This window comes from Chrysochloris asiatica, unplaced genomic scaffold (genome assembly GCF_000296735.1).
Source record: "Chrysochloris asiatica unplaced genomic scaffold, ChrAsi1.0 scaffold00005, whole genome shotgun sequence".
NCBI lineage: Eukaryota > Metazoa > Chordata > Mammalia > Afrosoricida > Chrysochloridae > Chrysochloris > Chrysochloris asiatica.
In genome coordinates, this window is record NW_006408523.1 from 9,725,794 (window position 1) to 9,746,345 (window position 20,552).

At 40.0% G+C, this 20,552-nt stretch overlaps 1 protein-coding gene across 1 annotated transcript in view; it reads left to right on the forward strand.

The window, feature by feature from the left end:
- Positions 1-20,552, forward strand: part of MICU2 (mitochondrial calcium uptake 2) — a 94,625-nt gene that overhangs the window by 34,531 nt on the left and 39,542 nt on the right. Inside the window, exons 5-6 of the mRNA XM_006831958.1 lie at positions 15,034-15,065; positions 15,167-15,242. Of these exons, the coding sequence (XP_006832021.1) occupies positions 15,034-15,065; positions 15,167-15,242 (108 nt within the window). The remainder of the gene's footprint in view (positions 1-15,033; positions 15,066-15,166; positions 15,243-20,552) is intronic.

Consider the following 20,552-nt stretch of genomic DNA (forward strand, 5'->3'; position numbering starts at 1 on the left):
GTGTATTCTTGATATATTGCAATCGCCGTCAGGTATCCTGTCCTCGTGAACCAAACCCCTATGTCAAGGCGGGTCCCCGACAATTATGTATCATGTTTGGTAAGTTGGACGGTCCGAGAAAAAGAGAAAGACCCCCAGCGAGATGGATTGGCCAAGTGGCAACATCAGTGGTCTCAAGCATGGCAACAATTGTGAGGTTGGCCCATCACCGGGCAGTGTTTCGTTCTGTTGTTGTTATGGGTTGCTATGAGTCGGTACTGACTCAATGGCACCTAACAACATCATACACAATATGATGTGCCAGGTGAGGAATAGATTTTGCAGTCACAGTTGTAAAACAATAGGTGCATCCAAAGGAGCAGTGGACCCTCTGGCTGGAGAAGTAGGCAGGGGCTAAATTGTAGGAGAAGCCATGTAGCTTTCTTAACAGCTGGACTTCTCTTGCATGTAAAAATCCTTTGGAGGATTTTCAGCATGTGAGGCAAGAGACTGCAGTCATCCACACTGGAGAAAATAAGGACTCAGGTTAAGGCAATGGTGGTGCAAAGGAAGTGAAAACACAAGACATTGAAGAGTAGTTTTGGAGTTGGAATCAGTAGAACAGTGAGTGAGTCTATATCAGACTAACTGTAGGGGAAGAGTGAGGTCAGAGAAGAATAGAATTAACTTCATTCTGCGATGCTGCTATTTCAGTAGTGTCATCATCTTTAATAGATTTCAACAGAGCTTCCAAACTGAGAAAGACTAGGAAGAATGCCCAGGCAATTTACTTCTGAAAATTAACCAATTAAAACCTTAGGAATCACAACAGACCCTTGTCTGACTCACCCACTTTGAGCACATGATCAGGAGGGCTCACTCACTGGAGGTTGTCATATTAATGAACTAGAAGGTCAGTGCAGGGGAAGAGGAAGACCCTCATTGAGATGGATTAGGACAGTAGCCACACGAGGGACTCAGACTTGCTGGCAGTTGTAAGAAGAACCCGGACTGGACAGCGGTTTGTTCTGGTGTACATGAGTCAGAGTCGACTCAAAGGCAGGTTACGGCAACAAGTGCCAATTGAAGGCCCAGGTCAGTTTTATCTTTCTCTAACTTTCCCCTAAACTGTAGTATTAATCTACAGATTTTATAATCAGATATACTACATGGATTTGAATCTCAGTTCTTCCATTAGTTATCTGTGAGTCTTTGAACAAATTTTGAGACAATAAGGTTTTATTTTCTTTATTCATCAAGTGGGTTAATAATACCTACCTTGTGGGGCCTGGTTCCTGACACAGTGCCTGCACGTGGGATGTGGCCAGTAACTATGTTAGTGTCTGACCCTAGCACTTGTGCCAAACTGTAGCCTTTACCACATTGTGCCATAGTTATTTTAGATCACCACCCTGAGAGAACCATATGTGGTTAAAAAAAAAAAAAACTGTTTTTTACCCTATAACCAACAACACAAACTTGTTGCCATGAAGTTGATTCCAGTCATGGTGACCCCTGTGTTACAGAGTAGCACTGCTCCGGGGGTCTTTCAGTGGCTAATCATTATGGGCACTTCTGGCACTGGCCTGCTAACTACAAGGGTGGCAATGTAAACCCACCAGCTGGTCCATAGGAGCCCTGTACAGGATCACTGTGTGTCCACATCAACTCGACAGCACTTCACAGCAACCTTTATGGAGGCAAACAGTCAGTCGTGCCTTCTGTGATGATTCTGGGCGAGTTCAGCCTGCCAGCTTATAAGCTGCTTGTGCCACCCAGGAACATTTGACACTTTTGATGCCATGAACAATGGTGAAAGGTGAACCTGAGCGAGGGGTAGAAGTGTTTGCAGTATGTGCAAGGGACTTCAGAAGATTCATGGGGAAATTCCATTGTCTTACCATTTCATTTTCCATTAACTTTTGAAGCTCCCCCCTACCCCCATATGTTGTTGTTGTTGTTGTTAAGTGCCGTGGAGTCGGTTCCGACCCATAGCAACCCTGAATAGGGTTTCTGAGGCTGTAAATCTTTACGGGAGCAGAAAGCCTCATCTTTCTCCCGCGGAGCAGCTGGTAGTTTTGAACTGCTGACCTTGCGGTTCGCAGCCCGATTTGTAACCACTACGCTACCAGTGCTTCTTTATATAGGACTTTAAAAGAAAACGTTTTTGACAAATCAATTTAAAAAATGAACAAATAAGGAAAACAAATAACTAATAAGCATATGAAATTATGTTCTGCCTTATTAGTAATCAAAAGAGAATGCATGGTGAAACTACAAGATACTGATTTTCGACATAAAAAATGACAATGCTCAGTGATGGCAAGTGTTTATAAAATGGGTCCTCTCATATTCTAGGGAAACTCGAAACTGGTTTAACTTTTCTAAAAGCAAGGAACCCTAGTGGCACAGTGGTTAAGGTCTTCGCTGCTAACCCAAAGACCTGTCTATGGTTCAAACCCTCCAGCCAAGACATTGCAGTCTGCTCCAGTAAACGTTGTTGTTGTTGTTAGGTGCCATCGAGTCGGAACCGACTCATAGTGACCTCACGCACAGCAGAATGAAACACTGCCCGATCCTAGACCAACCTCACTACTGTTGCCACTCTTGAGCCCATTGATGCTGCCACTTGGCCAATCCATCTCGCTGAGGGTCTTCCTCCTTTTCTCTGACCCTCCACCTTACCAAACATGATATCCTTCTCCAGCGACTGGTCCCTCCTGACAATATGTCTGAAGTGTGAGAGACATCCTGGCCTCCAACGAACACTCTGGCTGCACTTCTTCCAAAACGGATCTGTTGGTTCTTTTGGCAGCCCACGGTATTTTCAATATTCTTCTCCAACACCCATACCTCAAAAGCATCAGTTCTTCTATGGTCTGTCTTATTCACTGTCCAGCTTTCGTATGCATATGAGGTTATTGAAAATACCATGGCTTGGGTCAGGTGCACCTTAGTCCTCAAGCTAACATCTTTGCTCTTCAACACTTTAAAAAGGTCTTGTGCAGCAGATTTGCCTAATGCAATATGTCATTTGATTTCTTGACTGCTGCTTACCTGAGTGTTGATAGTTGATCCAAGAACGATTACAGCCTTGGAAACCCGACAAGGATTTCTCTACCTTATAGGACCTTCAGTGGCAATGGCTTGTGGTTTTGTTGGGTTTTTCCTGAAAGCTAATTTTGGAGATTTAAATTAAACTTCCTTTAAAAGTACTTTTGCTTTGATATTGCAATCTTATTTCTAAGAACTTAGGAAATGCAACAAAGATTTGGAATATCTGTTGTAATTTTTTATATAATCTGAAACAAGTCTGTTCAGTAAATTATCATGCAGTCATTAAAAGTTTTTGTGCAATGACAGTTGTCATTTAAAAGATGTTTGTATATACAGTTAAACAGGCTTTTCAAGTTATAAAAAGAGTAAGATCCCTTTTTTCCTTATGTATATATGTGTATGAATAAATGAGAGACTACAAAGGACAGTCACCAAATTGTGAACACTTCACTTTGACGTAACAGAATTATCAATGTTTATATTCTTTTGTTGTTCATATGGTTCTCAGATTTATCTGCAATAAATATTTATAATAAGGAGCCCTGGTAGGGTAGTGATTACACGTTGGGCTGCTAACCAAATGGTCAGCAGTTCAAATCTATTAGTGGAAGAAAGATGAGGCTTTCTGCTCCTGTAAAGATTTACTGCCTCGGAAACCCTATACGGGATCAACCCTATAAGGAAATCTACATTTCAAAGGTAAGTGAAGGAAGAAGAGATTTATTTGTACAATGTGACTGTTGACCAAGAAGAGGAATATGGTCTCATGGAAGTCAGGGGATGTGTGGTCATCGTGTAGCTACAGAAAGTCCATCCAGTAGGATATGAACTATCAAAAACCACTTGAATTAGGTCATTAGCTTGGATCCTTAGGACCTTTGGTAGATCTCTTTCAGGAGACTCATGGATAAAGAGAGAGTGAAGAGGAATGTAAAGGATTGGTGTGTTTTTTTTCCCTAAGTTTTCGGTTCTTAAAGGGTATAAAACAGAGAAATGATGGTATGAGGGAAAACAAAGTAGAATGAAAGAATTCCTTAGAAATATTTATAGCCCAAAACCTTTAGTCATCAGAGATTTGTACACTGTGTCTTATAATATAATTTGTTCATACCAGAAACTTGATTAGTATTCTCAAAACATTGACATATCATATACTTATTGCTGTTGTTAAGTACCTTTGAGTCAGTTTGGACTTATAGCAACCTAGTATTGGGTTTCCAAGGGGCAGCTGGTAACTTTGAACTGCTGACCTTGTGGTTCAAGCTAACCTTGAGGTCCTGCACTTATCCACAGCGCCACACCAGAACTCCATTATATATTTATGTATATTAATTTCTGTTTTTACTTGGCTCAATAGTTCAAACCTTTGACTTTCATTAAACATTTGTGTTTTCTTTCTCACTGAACATCAACTATTTTTGACTCTTGTGCTTCATGAAGTTAAGGAATTTGGTCCCTCTTTTATGTCCTTGCACTAGACCCTAGTTTTTGCTGTCGTCGGCTGTATTTTGGCCATAGTTCATGCTCCTCTTCTAATCAAGTTCAAAGTTTCCATGGCTTTCTTCTTTTTTCAAGTTTTTATGTAACCGTTGATTTAACTAATTTAGTTTCTTACAACATTTCCACTTCTAGTATTCATTGGAATGCAATTAAACTCTATCAGAAGGCATTTAGCTGAATCAAGAATTTGGTAATTTTGCAGGCCAAATAATACATCCTTTATACATATGATGTACTTTTTTTCATCGTAATTAAGAAGAAAAAGAATTTTGCCTGCATTCCTGCGGTTCATGATGTACAGCAAAATAAGGAAAAACAGGGCAATCCACTGACCCATGGTCTCCATGTATAAACAGATAGAAAGAAAACAATCTGAGATTTATTAAATCCTAAGCTCATTTCTACCTGGTCTTCAGCTTTTGGGACTCTACAAACAATACCCTGTATTAATAGTAATAGATGAGACTTATTTAAACCACCTCTCCAGGCTTTTATCAAGTGGAGGCTGATGGTTCATTCTCCCTTGTCCCATGCTAGGTTTAGGGAAAATCAGTCTAATTCTCAATTTTGCACTCTAAAAACATGCTGTTTTGAGACGTAGGGTATACGTAGGGTATCTAGCGTAGGTATCTTTTTCCTTTCTTGGTGCTGTTTTCTACTGGATTCCTTTAACTGTATAGCTCTTTAGGTCTCAATTCCAAAGACCCTTCCCTTCATTTTGAACATTCACGTCTCAGATCTATAACCTGGAATTGCTCCCGTTTTGAAATCTCAGATCTCACCATTCATTCTTTTAACAACAGCCTGTTAACCCTGCTACTTTTCGCACTTTCTAATGCTCAGTACACCAATCTTTGATATCATGAAGTCTTCAAGGATCAACTTTTCCATTATTTTCAGGCTCTCTACTCTTTCTGGATCTTCTTCCTTGTCAATAGTTACATGGTTTGTCCTTTTTTCCCACTCCTTAAAGCTGCCTTCAACATCTTTCCTTTTTGTTCTTTTTATTGAGCCTACTCTGCTATGAACTTTTGGAGAAAAGCATATGATTGTGCAGATTGGAGCTATTGAATTCATGGTCTTCAGTCCCCTGTTGTTGTCATGTGAGAAGGAACAGCTAAAGAGATAGGAGGTAAACAGGAAAAAATGGCGTCTGAAATCCAAGTGAGGCAGATGTTTTAAGGAAGAGGAAATGATCCACTGTGAAACGCACCACTGAGGAACCCAGTAAGATGAGGGCTGAGGATTGGGGAGTAAGAAGGGTTTTGATGTAGTTGTGTGAAAGCAAAGTCCTGATTGGAATGGGTTTAAGGAAAAAATGAGCAAAAAACGGGTTTTGCTATAAAGGTGAGAGGGACGAAGCAGTAGAGGGGAGGTTGAAGTAAGGGGAGGGTGTTTTTTAAGATTGGAGAAACAATAGCATGTGTGTTAGCAAATGAGAGAGGGGAAACTCTCAGAGAAGGAAGAATTTCTAGGACAAAATCCTTAAGACAAGAGGGGAAGGATCTGAGTACTGAAGTAGAGCCTGGCATTTTAGATAGGAGCCTGGATTCTGCCCATCGTTGTTGTTGTTAAGTGCCGTCGAGTTGGTTCCAACGCATAGTGACCCTGGATAGGGTTTCCAAGGAGTGGCTGGTGAGCTTGAACCACCAACCTTACAGTTCAGACCGACCTTGCAGTCTGGCACATTATCCTACAGCACCACACCAGGACTCTAACTGCCCATCATAGTGGGAGGAAAGGCAACCTACAGGGTTATTTGGTAGGAACTTGTGGAAATTATCTTCTAGCTATCTTTTCTCAGTAAATGAAGTAGCTGAGTGTGAAAAGGGAAAAGGGATTAGAGTCTTTCAGAGAAATTCTTCTAAAACAGTAAGAGAAGTGATTGAGAGATAAAGTATAATTCTCAGTAGCCTTAATAAACCCCACTTGAGGTTATTAATTGTGAATTTACATTGCGTCTGATCAGAATGATTGTAGTTCTTTTTCTCCACATGCGCAGTTCAGTGAGCACAATTGATAGCTGTTGTTATGGGCCCAACCGAACAATTGTGAGGCTGGCGCAGACCAGGTAGTGCTTCATTCTGTTGTACAGTGGATCACTATGCGTCAGAACCGACTCAAGCCCACATAACAGCAACTACAACATGTTCAGCCACACAAGTGGCCAGGAGTAGGCACATCATTGACTGAATGGAACCAGGGTTGCGGTTTTAGGGAAAAGTGTATGACTGCATGAAAGAGAGGCAAGGAAACTGAGGTGTCTACAAGGGAATGAGCCGGATGAGAAGTTTTAACATGCACAAGTGAGGAATAATGAAGAGGTCATCAGGTCATATAGATTGCAGGGCCCGGTGGGAACAAAGGATTTTCATTCATAAATGAGGTGACTGAAGAACAATGGGCATTATTGGAGTATAGCCTTTGTCCTGGTGTGGTGCTGTAGGATAAAGCACTGGACTGATAGGTCGGCTTGAACCTCAAGGTCAGTTGTTCAAACTCACAGTTGCTCCTTGGAAAGCCATATACATGGTCGCTATGAGTCAGAACCAACTCGACGGCACTTAACAACAACAACAACTTTTGAGAGTAGAGTATAGGTATTGGTAAGGTGGAGGGGCAGAGAAACTGGATTCAAATATTGATTCTGCCATTTAATAGTAATGTGTCTGGGTACAAACATTTTGAAGCCCTTCTAGGTTTTATCATCGGTAAGGTGTGAACAGAACATGGGAACACTGAATTGCTCTGTTCTGTTCACTGAAAGTTGTCAAGAACTTCATTCTTGGATCAACTGTCAACATTCACAGAAGCAGCCGTCAAGAAATCAAACGACGTATTGCATTAGGCAAATCTGCTGCACAAGACCTTTTTAAAGTGTTGAAGAGCAAGGTGTCAGCTTGAGGACTAAGGTGCACCTGACCCAAGTCATGTTATTTTCAATAACCTCATATGTATGCCAAAGCTGGACAGTGAATAAGGAAAACCGTAGAAGAATAGATGCTTTTGAGTAATGGTGTTGGAGGAGAATATTGAAAGTGCCATGGGCTGTCAAAAGAACCAGTAGATCCATTTTGGAAGAAGTGCAGCCAGAGTGCTCTTTGGAGGCCAAGATGGCCAAACTTCGTCTCTCATACTTTGGACGTATTGTCAGGAGGGACCAGTCACTGGAGAAGGATATCATGTTTGGTAAGGTGGAGGGGCAGAGAAAAAGAGGAAGACTCCCAATGAGATGGATTGGCCAAGTAGCAGCATTGATGAACTCAAGCGTGGCAACAGTAGTGAGGTTGGCCCAGGATTGGGCAATGTTTCGTTCTGTTGTGCATAAGGTTGCTATGGGTTGGTACCGACTCAATGGCACCTAACAACAACAAGGTGTGAATGTACCTATCTCGAAAGGGCTGTTATCAGGGTTCAATAATATATTAAAATCTGGTGCATAGAGTGCTCTAGTAGCTTAGTGGTTAAGAATAGGGCTGCTAACATCAAGGTCAGCAGTTCAAAACTATCAGCCGTTCCATGGGAGAAAGCTGAGGCTTTCTGCTCCCGTAAAGATTTACAGCCTCAGAAACCCTGTGCAGGGTCACTATGAGTGGGAACCGCCGCCACGGTACTTAATAACAACAAACAGAGTGCCCGTTCAGAGGAAGCTGTGAAATTCTAGCTATTTTATTTGTTACTTTTAATCCCAGTTATGAGGGATTTAGTGTGCTTTTTTCTATAATGTTTAAAAGCTTTTATGATGAGCATTGTTATTCCAATAATCCCTCAACCCCATCCCATGAGCATTTATAAGTGTAGTTTAGTTTAGTTTCATGGTAAAAATTACAAACCAAAAGTTCTTGATTTAAGGTAACTTTGGAAAACCAATACCATCTAGGCTACGATGATAGCTCTAGCCTAGAACGGCCTCCTTTCCCACAGTAAGCACCTCCAGTGTTGCATCCATTTGTTGAAACATCTCCACTGTGATTTGTCAGTTCCTAAAGCCATGGTTTTCGCCAATGCCTTTAGCACAGCTTGGGCTTCTTCATTCACCACCATAGGTTCTTTTCTTAAAAACGTTTTATTGTGACTTAAGTGACAACTTACAGAGAAAAGCATCAGTTTTACACTTAACAAATCATACACTTTGTTTCATCTTAATGATTGTAATCCCCTCCATGCAACAACAGTGATCCCACTTCCTTCCTGTGGTTCCTAGTTCCATCCCACCTTCCTTCCTATCCCTTCTCAACTTTGTCTTGAAGTAAATGTTGTCCTTTGTTCTTAAAGGTAAGCCTACCTTAACTAGTGCTGTTGTCTCAAATATACCTTTCTACTGCTTGGCTGAAAGTTGAACCACAAGGGTGACTTCCATTCCAGACCTGAAGAGAGTTTGAGGACCAGAGTCTCAGGTTCTTCCAGTCTCCTTCTGACCAGTAAACCCAGTCATTTTTTTATAATTTTGAGTTTTGTTCCATGTGTTCTCCCACTCTATCCCAGAACTTCTAATATGATCCTTTCAGAGCAGTTGGTAGTGGTAGCCAGACCCCATCTAGTTCTTCTGGTCTCAGAGCCGTGGTGACTGATCTTCACCTGCTCCATTGCTCCATTGGACTAACTGATTCCAAGCAGCTCCAGTTCTCGTCACTCTTCTATCTTCCAGACAGAGAGAGGCCAATAGCTGCACCTTAGGTGGCTGCTCATGAGCTTTTAAGATCCCAATCGCTACTCACCAAAGTAGGATGAAGAACAGTGTCGTTGTGGACTGTGTTATGCCAGTTGGCAACACCATAGGTTCTTGATCATGTGCTGAATGTCTGCTTTTTGCTTTTAGTATAGTGAAACTGTGTGTATTCCTTCCTTTTTTCTCTCTCTCTATATTTTATAATTATTATTTTACATTTTTGTTTTTCTTATTTATTTTTAACTGCTACTGTGTTTTGGGTGAAAGTTTACAGACCAAATTCTTTTTCTATTCAGTTTATACACATTTTGTTTCATGACATTGATCCATCCATCTTTTTATGTATCTTTCAATATTTCGGCCATAGAACTCCTTCAGTATTGCAACTTAAGGATGGAATTTTTCAGATCTTTCACCTTGAGAAATGCCAAGCATGTATTTTAGGAAGAAATAAATGAAACATAGCATTAAATAATCAAAACCTAACTCTTTTTTGCCTTTTTCTAGTAGCAGAACACTCACTGTGTTAATTAAACAGGGTCATAAACCAAAACACTCATCTGCTGTTGTTGTGAGGTGTTTTTGAGTCGGTTTTAACTCACAGCTACCCTGTATAGGGCTTCTGAGGAGCTGCTGGTGAGCTTGAACCACTGACCTTGCTGTTCACTACATTAACCCACAGCACTACACCAGGACTCCAAAGCATTCATCTAGCACAATGCTAACAGGAAAGTGAACTATTTTAGGTGAGACAACTGTCTTTTACAAAACCAAAGTTTTTAAAGCACAAGTTTGTGGTAAATTCGTTTTCTAAAAAATTAGATAAAGAGGCCTTTAAGGACTCAACAAGAAGCCTCATAGGCAAGAGCTTCAAAAAGTTTGTGGGAAAATTCCATTATTGTTTAGTCCCATTTTTCCGTGAACTTTTGAAGCCCCTTTATATTTCCACTCTTCCAGTCAAGCAGAAAATCAGGACCTGGGTGACCAGTACCTGAACACAATGTGCCCACACTGCATTTGAGCACAATACAGAACTGTCAGATTTTCCCAACACTTTGAACATATAAATGTCTACTCTCTGGGCTTTCTTGTAACACACTTAAGTTTCAGCCCAGTAAGGATTTTCCTCATTGTCAAGCTGCAAATAACTGCAAGCTTCTGTGACCGACCTTCCAACTACGGAGTCCAAGTTGGCAAAGCTCACAGGTCACATTTTCACTTGGATGTGAGTCATCGGGAAAGATTAGCCCTTCTCTTAGACTCTGCAGACGTTCTTCTGCTTTAAATCCACTTGCTCAGTGCTACTTTCACTGCAGCGCTTCTTTTCAATGGTATAAAAAGCAATGACTAAAAAGAAGGAACGAGTTATAGGCAAAGCTATAATAGAATGAAAGTCTTAAAAGGATTATTTCTTAACCCACGTCGAAAGCATGTTGTGTAATTCTTCCCATAGTCTCTACCAAATAATTGTGAATTTGGATTCTTAGACAATGTATACAATTTAATCCTGTGTCATGAGAAGTCTGTAAAATGAGAAAATAAAGTAAAAAGAGGTAAATCCTAGTATTCTGGAATGATTCGACTTGCCAATTATGATGAAAGAAGTGGCCTTCTCTCAGACTCCTTGTTTTAATATTCATATAGACCTGGAGTTAGAAAACCAAAAGGTACAAGCATGCTTAGCATTCCTAAAGCTGAAAGAATTGAAGAAAAAATTCAAGCCTTTGTTTGTAATATTGCAGGATTCTATGCACAAAATAATGAGTGATACAGAAATCATCTAAAGAAGATGGAAGAAGGAATACAGGAAAACACTGCACCCAAAGAAAATGGTCATCATTTAGCCATTCAAGAGGTAGCATTTGATCAAGAACTGACTACTGAAGGAAGAATTCTAGGAATCAACGGAATACAAATAGAAATATTTCAGCAAACACAGAGCACTGGAGGCACTCACTTATCTATACCCACAATTTGGAAGACAGCTGCCTGGACAGTTGATTGCAAGATATCCCATATTTGTGCACAACCCAAAGAGGTAACCCAACCAAATGCAGAAATCATTGAGCAATGACATTAATATTACATGCAGGTAAAATTTTGCTGAAGATAATTCTAAGACAATAGCAACAATACATCAAGAGGGAACAGTCAGAAATTCAAGGTGGAGTCAGAAGAGGATATGAAACTAGAGGCATCAGTGCCTACATCAGATAGATCTTGGCTCAAACAGAGATTACCAGAAAGATGTTCACTTGTGCTTTATTTACTATGCAAAGGTATTCAATTGTGTGGATTCTGATAAATTATGGATAACGTTGCAAATAATGGGTATTCCAGAACAGTTCATTGTGCTCATGAAGAACATGTACATAGATGAAGGAAGCAGTCTTTCGACCAGAACAAAGGAATATTGAATGGTTTGAAATCAGGAAAGGTGTGTGCCGGGGTTAGCAGCCCAACTTGTAACTACTATACTACCAGAGCTCCTTTAGCCTCTTTGGTTATGTGCCATGGAGTCGGTTCCAACTCATAACGACCCTGTACAGGGTTTCCCAGGCTGGAAATCTTTACGGGAGCAGAAAGCCTCATCTTTCTCCTGCCAAACAGCTGGAGAACTGACCTTAAGGTTCGCAATCCTATTTGTAACCACTATGCTCTGGTAGCGTAGTGGTTACAAATCGGGCTGCGAACCTTAAGGTGAGCGGTTCGAAACTACCAGCTGCTCCGCGGGAGAAAGATGAGGCTTTCTACTCCCGTAAAGATTTACACCCTCGGAAACCCTATACAGGGTCGCTATGGGTCGGAACCGACTCGATGGCACATAACAACAACAACAACAATGCTACCAGAGCTCCTTATGGTGCTTTAAAAAAAAAAAAAAAAAACTTTTTTATGCAATGGGAAAAGAAAATGATTTTGAGATTAGGGCTAATATAAAATTTTAAACAAACTCAAGAGGGCACCTTCTCAAATCATAAACTTTTCAGTAAGTTTACGTGAATGCTGCCAACAAAAAATGGCAGTTTTTACATGGATCAAGCATTTTGAGGCAAATTGAGAAGATCTCAAAAGATTTGCTAAGAGAGGGAATACCATCAAGAATGCGACTCAGGCCCAGGAATTAGTGAAGGAAAACCAAAGAATTGATGCAATCGCTTCTGAAGTTGGGATCTCATATTGTTCAGCATTTTCAACTTTAAGGAGGTGTCTTGGCCTCAGCAAGCTTTGGACTGGATGGTACCAAAAGCGTTGCACAAAGATCAACTAGCTTGTCTTTAAACAATTCTGAAGCTAATGAAGACGATTTAATGATACAAATTGTAACTGGGAAAGAGTCATTGATAAAGCAATAGGATCCAGAGAGCAAGGTCCAGTCAAAATGGTGTCTTCAAGAGGAACTATCTGCTGGACTGCTAGCAGAGAGGTCAGCTCAGAAGATTCTGGTGACTCATTTCTGAGATTCCTAAGGGATAATCTTGATAGATTTTCGCAAAGAAAACAGGATGATTACTGGAGCTTATTATGACAAAGTGTTGGAGTCCTGGTGTGGCACTGTGGGTTAATGCGCCAGACCACAAAGCCGTTTGAACTGCAAGGTCAGTGGTTCAAGCTCACCAGTCACTCCTCAGAAACCCTATACAGGGTCACTATGGGTTGGAACCGACTTGATGGCACTTAACAACAACAACAACATTATGACAAATTGTTGAGAAAAAGTCCAGGAAAGTTGCTCCAAGGAATTTTATCAATCACAACAAGGTGCTTCTATGTTCTGCAAATGTCGAAAGGGCTGTCCTATGTAGGAATTTCCTTGGGAAATCTCATCCCACCCACCCTACAACCCTGATCTCACCCTTTAGTTTCTTTGAAGAACATTTAAAAGGAACACATGCTCTGAATACCTCAAGGATAAGTTTTGATGTGGTGTACATTGAAAAGTGTAGAATTCTTCTAAGAAGCGTTGCTAATGTTGTTAGGGTCCCTCGAGTCGGTTCCAACTCAGAACAGAACGAAACGCTGACCAGTCCTGCCCCCCCTCACGATTGTTGTTAGGCTTGAGCCCATTGCTGCTGCCACTGCGTCAGTACAGCTCATTGGGGGTCTTCCTCATTTTCACCTTACCACGTATGATGTCCTTCTCTAGGGACTGGCCCCTCTGGACAATCAATCCAAAAGTCTCATCATCCTGGCTTCTAAAGAACATTCTGGGAAATCATGGAACTTTTCATTTCCTTCTCCAGCATCACAACTTAAATGCATCAATTCTTCTGTGGTCTTCCTTATTCATTGTCCAACTTTTGCATGCATATAAGGCTACTAAAAATACTATGGGTTGGGTCAGACACACCTTAGTTCTCAAACTGACACCACCACCAAAAAGACAACCCAAACACAAAATGGGCAAAGGATTTGAATAGACATTTCACCAGAATTACATTCAAGTGTTCACCTAGTTTATGAATACATGCTCAGTGTTATTAGCCAGCAGAGAGATGCAAATCAAAACTACAATGTGATACCATTTCATTCCCACTAGGATTGTTGTTAAGTGCCATCAAGTCAGGTCCCACTCAAAGTGACCCTATATAGGGTTTCTGAAGAGTGGCTGGTGGGTTTGAGCTGCTGACCTTGCAATTTAAACCAACCTTGCAGTCCAGTGCTTATCCTACAGTGCCACATGAGACCAAAACAAAACAAACCAGAAGTTAAGGTCAAAACAGAAAATAACAAATATTGGAGAGGATGTAGGGAAATTGAAATCCTTATCTATTGCTGCTGGGAATGCAAAGTGGCACAGCTGTTGTGGAAAACAGTGTTCAGGTCCTCACAAAGCTAAAAATAGAACTGCTATAGTAGTTGTTGTTGTGAAGTGCCCTCTGACCCATAGCGACCCTGTATAGGGTTTCCAAGGAGCAGCTGGTGGGTTTGAACCGCTGATCCTATAGAACTCCTGCAATTCCACTACTAGATTTACACCCAAAAGAATTAAAAGCAGACACTCAAACAGATATTTAAACAGCATCGTTCATCACAGTACTAGTCCTAGTAGTCCAAAGGTGGAAACAGCCTAAAAGACCATCAGTGAGTGAATGAGTAAACAAAATGTGGGACATGCATACAATGGAATACTACTTAACAGTAAGAGAAATGAAGTCTTGATAAATGCTATATAATAGGGATCAAACTTGGAGACGTTTTGCAGAGTGAAATAAGTCAATCAGAAAAGGACAAATATTCTATGACCTTACTTATAAAAAGACAAGAACAGGTAAATGTATAAAGACCAAAGTTTCTTAGAGGTTACCACAAGCGGGTAGAGGGTGAATCTAGGGGGAGGAGGTTATTGTTTGTGGAGCACTGAATTTTGGTTTACAGTGGTAGACAAAACTCATTGACTAGGTATAAAGTTGCATAGCTAATTAATATAATTGCTGTCACTAAGTTGTACAACTATAAAATGCTTAATTGACCAAAAAAGAAGTTGCCATTGAGTCAACTCCAATGCATGGTAACCCCAAGTGTATTAGAGTAGAACATTTCCCCACTGGGTATTTGAAAAACAGGTCGCCAGGCCTTTATTTGGGGGCACCTCTGGGTGAACTTCCATCAACAACCATTTGTGCCACCCAGGGGCCTCCTATGTATGAAAAACTGAGTAAAATTGAAAATAGATCTTGCTTTAAAACCAACTTTTTTTTTTTTTTTAATAAATATTCAGTCGTTTGTTTTTTTCTTATAAATGATTTTCTTTCTTAGTGGAAGTTAAGTTTTACCAAGGAGGAATATGGGTACTAATTATTTTTTATTTTATTTTTTTGCTATAGGTAAAACTTTAGTCAAGAAGCTGACAAAAAAGGTAAGCAACGTGTATGTATGCATGTGTCTCTGTTTGGGGCAAGATAAAAAAAAATGAAATTTTGTAAGTTAATTTGAAATTTTCACTATGTGTATTCAAAGGATATCGAGGATATATTGGCAGGATTCCAAAAAGCTCATTGTGGACCTTCCTTTTTTAGAGACCTTGGTGATAAAGGTAATTTTACTTTGTTTTTTAAATTCCTATTTATGCTTATTATTTAACAGATGTATGAGTAAGGAATTAAAGTCTGAGGTTTGCAGCTGTCCATGAGAGAATGTAGGGTAGAGAGGGCATACAGAGAATGAGATGATGTCTTAGGTTTTTGAATAGATAGTTTTTAAATGTAATAAAATACTCATTAAGTAGAAAGTATCTTTCTTGAACTCTTTGGGCAATTACAGATAAATTATTTTTAAATCATCAGTGTAATTAAAGCCTGGGGGAAGAATGAGGCAGAATATCTCAATGTACTTTAGAAGAAGAGATGGCCTGAAAGAGAATTTGGAGGCACTCTCACCGTTACAGGCTTAGAAGGAGCAGTGGCCACGAGAGACTGCAGTGGAGTGAGTTAAGAAGTAGAGGCACACTAGAAGAGTTATACAGAAGCCAGGAGGAGGAAGGGGGCTGAGTAAGCCAAGGACTAAGAAATGGTCACTAATAACAGTACTAGTGAGAATGGCTTTCACTTAGGAAGCATCTACTGTGTGCTCAGTACAAGAGTTTATATACAGCAAGGCTTCAAACAATTCATGGAAAAATTAAATTAAAACTGAATGGGTATTTAAGGGAGATATTTTAGAAATTTGGTGGTTGGAAGTTGAATCCATTCTTCTAGAGTAGCTTCGGTTTTCTTTAAAAAGTAGGAAGAAGAAAGGAGTTTTAAGATCACTTCTGTGATAAGGGAGAGAACTGACAAGAGACATAGAGAAAGATTGCTGTGGCACTTTGAAGACTCTGAAGATACAGTAGATGGCGAAAGACTAGCGCCACCTATCAGTCCAAGTGTTGTGTGGGCATTAGCCAGCATCCAGCATGGAGGTATGGAAATGCCAGTAGTCTGTTGACCTGGGATTACGTTACTGAGTGTCTGGGATGTTGGAAATTTATGAGTGATAATATTGGTAACACTGGAAATTGCTTTGTTTCTTTGAATGTTTAATATTAAGTGGACTCATTAAATATGTAAATTAAATAGCACATTTTAATCATAATAGTGAAAATTTTAAAAGCTTTTACTTTAGGAAATTAATCATTACTTTGACCCTTCAGAGTTGATTTTAGGTATAATATTTAAATCCCAAAGACCAATATTTGGATCAAAGCTACTCTATAGCTTTGAAATAATTCCTTCATGACATATACTTTTCTTGAGATATTAAGACAGATACTGTTTACTAGATGTGAAAACTTAGTTAATACTGTTTGTGGATATAAACTTCTTGATTCTTGTATTTTGTTTTCCCTTAAAGAAAGGAGGTGGAGAATTCTCTAATAATTTTAGCCATTATATAATAATGACTCTTAGAACTGGAAATAGGCTAGTTCAGCATTTGTGTAAAGCACTATTTAACTTTAGTATGATTTTATAAATTCTGTTGAATTCTGTTCAAAGCTAATTATAAAAGAAAAAGCATACTAAGGAATCTGACTCCATATTTTGGGTCTTCACCTGCTTTTAAGTCCACTCCTCCCTCTTGCCCTTAGTGCTCCACAGCAGATAAGTTGATCCAGAAAGCCTGCACACTCCCCTCTTTGGCACTTGTGGGAGCTTCAAACCCCTGCCCTCTGCTGGAATTCCCACCCCTACACACAGTAAAACCCAAGTCAGTGTCCTTTCTTTGCTTTCAAACCATTTCAGACCTCCTTGAGGGGCCTGCCAGAGACCTCAGTTAGGTTAGTAGTAAACCTTTCCGTTGTCTCTGGTGTCATTAATCTTCACGTCAGGACCAAACCTCAGGTAGGGGTCAGCCGGCCTCATCAGGTAACCATAACAGAACATTGAAACATTTTTAAGACAAAAATATTTGGGATATAGATTTTTTATAATTCTTAAGAGGAAGACCCATTTTCCTGCACTTGAGAAGCACAGTTTACTTCTAATACAAGTATCTAGACAACCTTGTTGCCGGCCACTAACCTTACACTGGAAGCGCCTTAACTGCTGCCTGTTGACCCTCTCTGGAATGCCATTGAGATGCCCCTACACGACCAATCCCTACTCGTCTCACTCTGTGAAAGTCATCGCTGATGCCATTGAGCAGGGTTTATTTTTCTCCCTTTTTTCTTTCTCTCATGTTTTTTTTTCATGTTACAATGTCACTTGTCATAGTCTAATCATGCCATTCCTTATATCTTCCATATGATATTATTTTATCATCAAAATTAAGTCTAGTTAGCAATCATGATTTACAAATTTTAGAAAGAAAGTATCAATTATTTTTCAACATTTGAGTAAAAATGTGAAATTAAGTTCATCCATTTTTTATTTCATTTTTATTAATATTTCATTTTTATCTGAAGTATTTTTAAGGTACTGTTAAAAAACAAAGACATCACTTTGGTATGGCTGACCCAAGCCATGGTATTTTCAATCACCTCATGTGCATGCAACAGCTGGACAGTGAATAAGGAAAGCCAAAGAAATGATACCTTTGAGTTATGGTGTTGAGAAAGAATACAGAATAAACTATGGACTGCCAGAAGAACAAACAAATCTATCTTGAAACAGTACAACCAGAATGATCCTTAGACGTGAGGATGGTGAGACTTCATGGCACGTGATTTGGACATGTGATCAGGAGGGACCAGTCCCTAGAGAAGGACGCCATGCGTGGTAAAGTAGAGGGTGAACAAAGAAAAGGTGTAGCTTCAAGATGGATTGGCATAGTGGCTGCAACAACAGGTTCAAACATCTGTGAGGATGGCGCATAATCAGGCAGCGTCTCATTCTGTTGTCCATGAAGTCACTGAGTTGGAACTGACTCAGTAGCATTTAACAACATTTCTAAGATATACTGAATAAGCCATTATTCCTCCCCAGCTGCCTGAACATCTGTCACCATCCTGAATGATACAGCAACTATTCAGACCAGGAAGTTTATGGACCAGCCAACTCCTTCAACAGAAACAGTTGGTCATTGGTGTCTTTCACCCTGGAAGGCAACAGTATGGAAACCCAGAAATTTACAGAAAACACAGAAATTCAGGAAAAACTTGCCAGCATGTATAAGATCTCATGTATAAGATCCCAGATATCATCTTTGTGCTTGTATTCAGAACCCATTTGATAAATCATTGTCTGTCTTCGTGATTTAACTGTAGGTTAGGGACCATTTCTGTTTTCTTTCCAGTATATACCCAGATTGTATAGTATTTTATAGCATATACCACAAAATAGATGAGCATGAAAGAACTGTTGTAGTTTGCTTAGAGCCAAAATTCCTAAATACAACAACTCAGCAGTTTTGGAGCTGGGGCAGGGAGAACTTTCATAGAGGTCTTCTCTCAGATAAAAGTTGTTCTAAATTCTAGAATTATTGAGTAAATAAGACATTTTCTGAATCCCCTTCCTAAGTTTTTCTAGCCAGTATTTGACACACTTAAGAGTCTTTGTCTGCTGCAGTGAAATTCAACTGGAACCACCTAGACTCAAGAATCAAACTATTAAATCATTATAATGGGATGAACTTGAAGGAAGGAGCCCACTAATCAACCCTAACAAAGCACTGTAAGTTCTGTATCTATCAGGAGAGAGCTTCTGAGATTGACCAAACTTTGAAGACAGTGGGGAGGCTGCACAGTAAATGAAGAGTGATATTTTTGAAACATAAAGTATGATGTGGGAGTTGGGATTCAAAGAGCAGTAAGAAAATGAAGACATTAATTTTCTTGGTATGAAGAAGATAACGAGTAGTGATAGAGATTATATAAAACAGATTAATGGAGGCTTTGAGAGCAACAATGAGCTATAAAGAGTTACTCCAGGTTTCAGAACTCTCAAGGTGATAAATTGGTCAGCCTGCTTATGTATTTTCCTCATTGACGTTATCTCTTTCTGTTCTGTACATAGCTGGAGGAATGTTTATACTCTCCAAATGATCAGAGCATCAAACATTCTGAGTAATCAAGGTCTTCATGATGGACTCTAAGAAAATAAATACAAAATGGAAGTCCACAGCAGAAAGTTTGATTTTTGTTGTTGTTGTTGTTTCTGTAGGCAAAGTCAGTAAGGATATCCATATGAGAAATAGAGGTTAAAGGATGATTGGATAGGTAGGTAACTAGCTAGAAGCTTTAAGAGTAACTGGAAAGCATTAAGGGGCTTCAAAAGTTTGTGTGAAAAATCCATTCCTTTTTCATTCTATTTTTCAATGAACTTTTGAAACATCCTCATAATAAATGCAGGGAGTGCAGTAGCTCCAAAGGATAAGCACTTGACTATGAACTACTAGGTCGGCAGTTTAAGACCACCAGCCTCTCCTCAGGAGAGCGATGAAGTTTCTGCTCCCACACGACAGAAAGCTTTGGAAACTTCTATGCAAGATGGACTTGATGGCACTTAACAGCAACCACATAATAATAAACGCATGATAAAAGCAAGGATGGAGAGGAGTTCAGTTCAAAGTCAGGGAGAAAGGACACGGCAGGAGGAACCCTAAACTCACCCCTTCTCCTTCACAGAGTGTATGACAGAACAGTCTTCATTAACAAAGGACTGGCCATAAAAGCAGAAGGCAAAGATCTAACTTGACAAGAAGATTAAGCAATTGACAGAGGTCGTTGAACACATGGGGGAGGAAACGCAGAGTTGGCTAATTACGGAGATTCAGAAGTAGCAGACCGGACAAAATGGAACTACTGCCTCACTACTGGTCTGGCTTTCTTATACTTGTTTTATCCCACTCTGACCAGGGTCTCAGCCTTGATCCTTCACATTCTCCATCTCTCCAACATACCTACTTTGCCACACTCAAGTTGGGAGAAGCGTGCCCCTGAGGTTTGGACATTTTCACAGACTGGGTATTTGGAACCTCCTGATTTCTGTGTGTCCTGTAGTTTATAGGCCTTGTAAATCCTGCTTCCTCACCTCGTAAAAGATAAACTAGCGTCTGCTTCCAGAGTTAAACAGACCAAAACCAAACCTATGGCCATCAAGTCGATTTCAATTCATAAGGACCCTAGAGGACTGGAAGGAGCTCTGGTAGCATAGTGAGTATAAATCGGGCTGCTAACTTCAAGGTCAGCAGTTCGAAACTACCAGCCATTCCGCAGGAGAAAGATAAGGCGTTCTGCTCCCATAAAGATTTACAGCCTTGGAAACCCTGTGCAGGGTCACTATGAGTCGGAACCGACTCCATGGTACTTAACAAAAACAACAACCCATTTGTTTAAGGAGCTCTAGTAGCAGAGCCACCACTCGTCTGTCTTGCTGTGGTGGTTTGAGTTGCTGTGATTCTGAGGGCTATGCCACCGGTGTTTTAAATA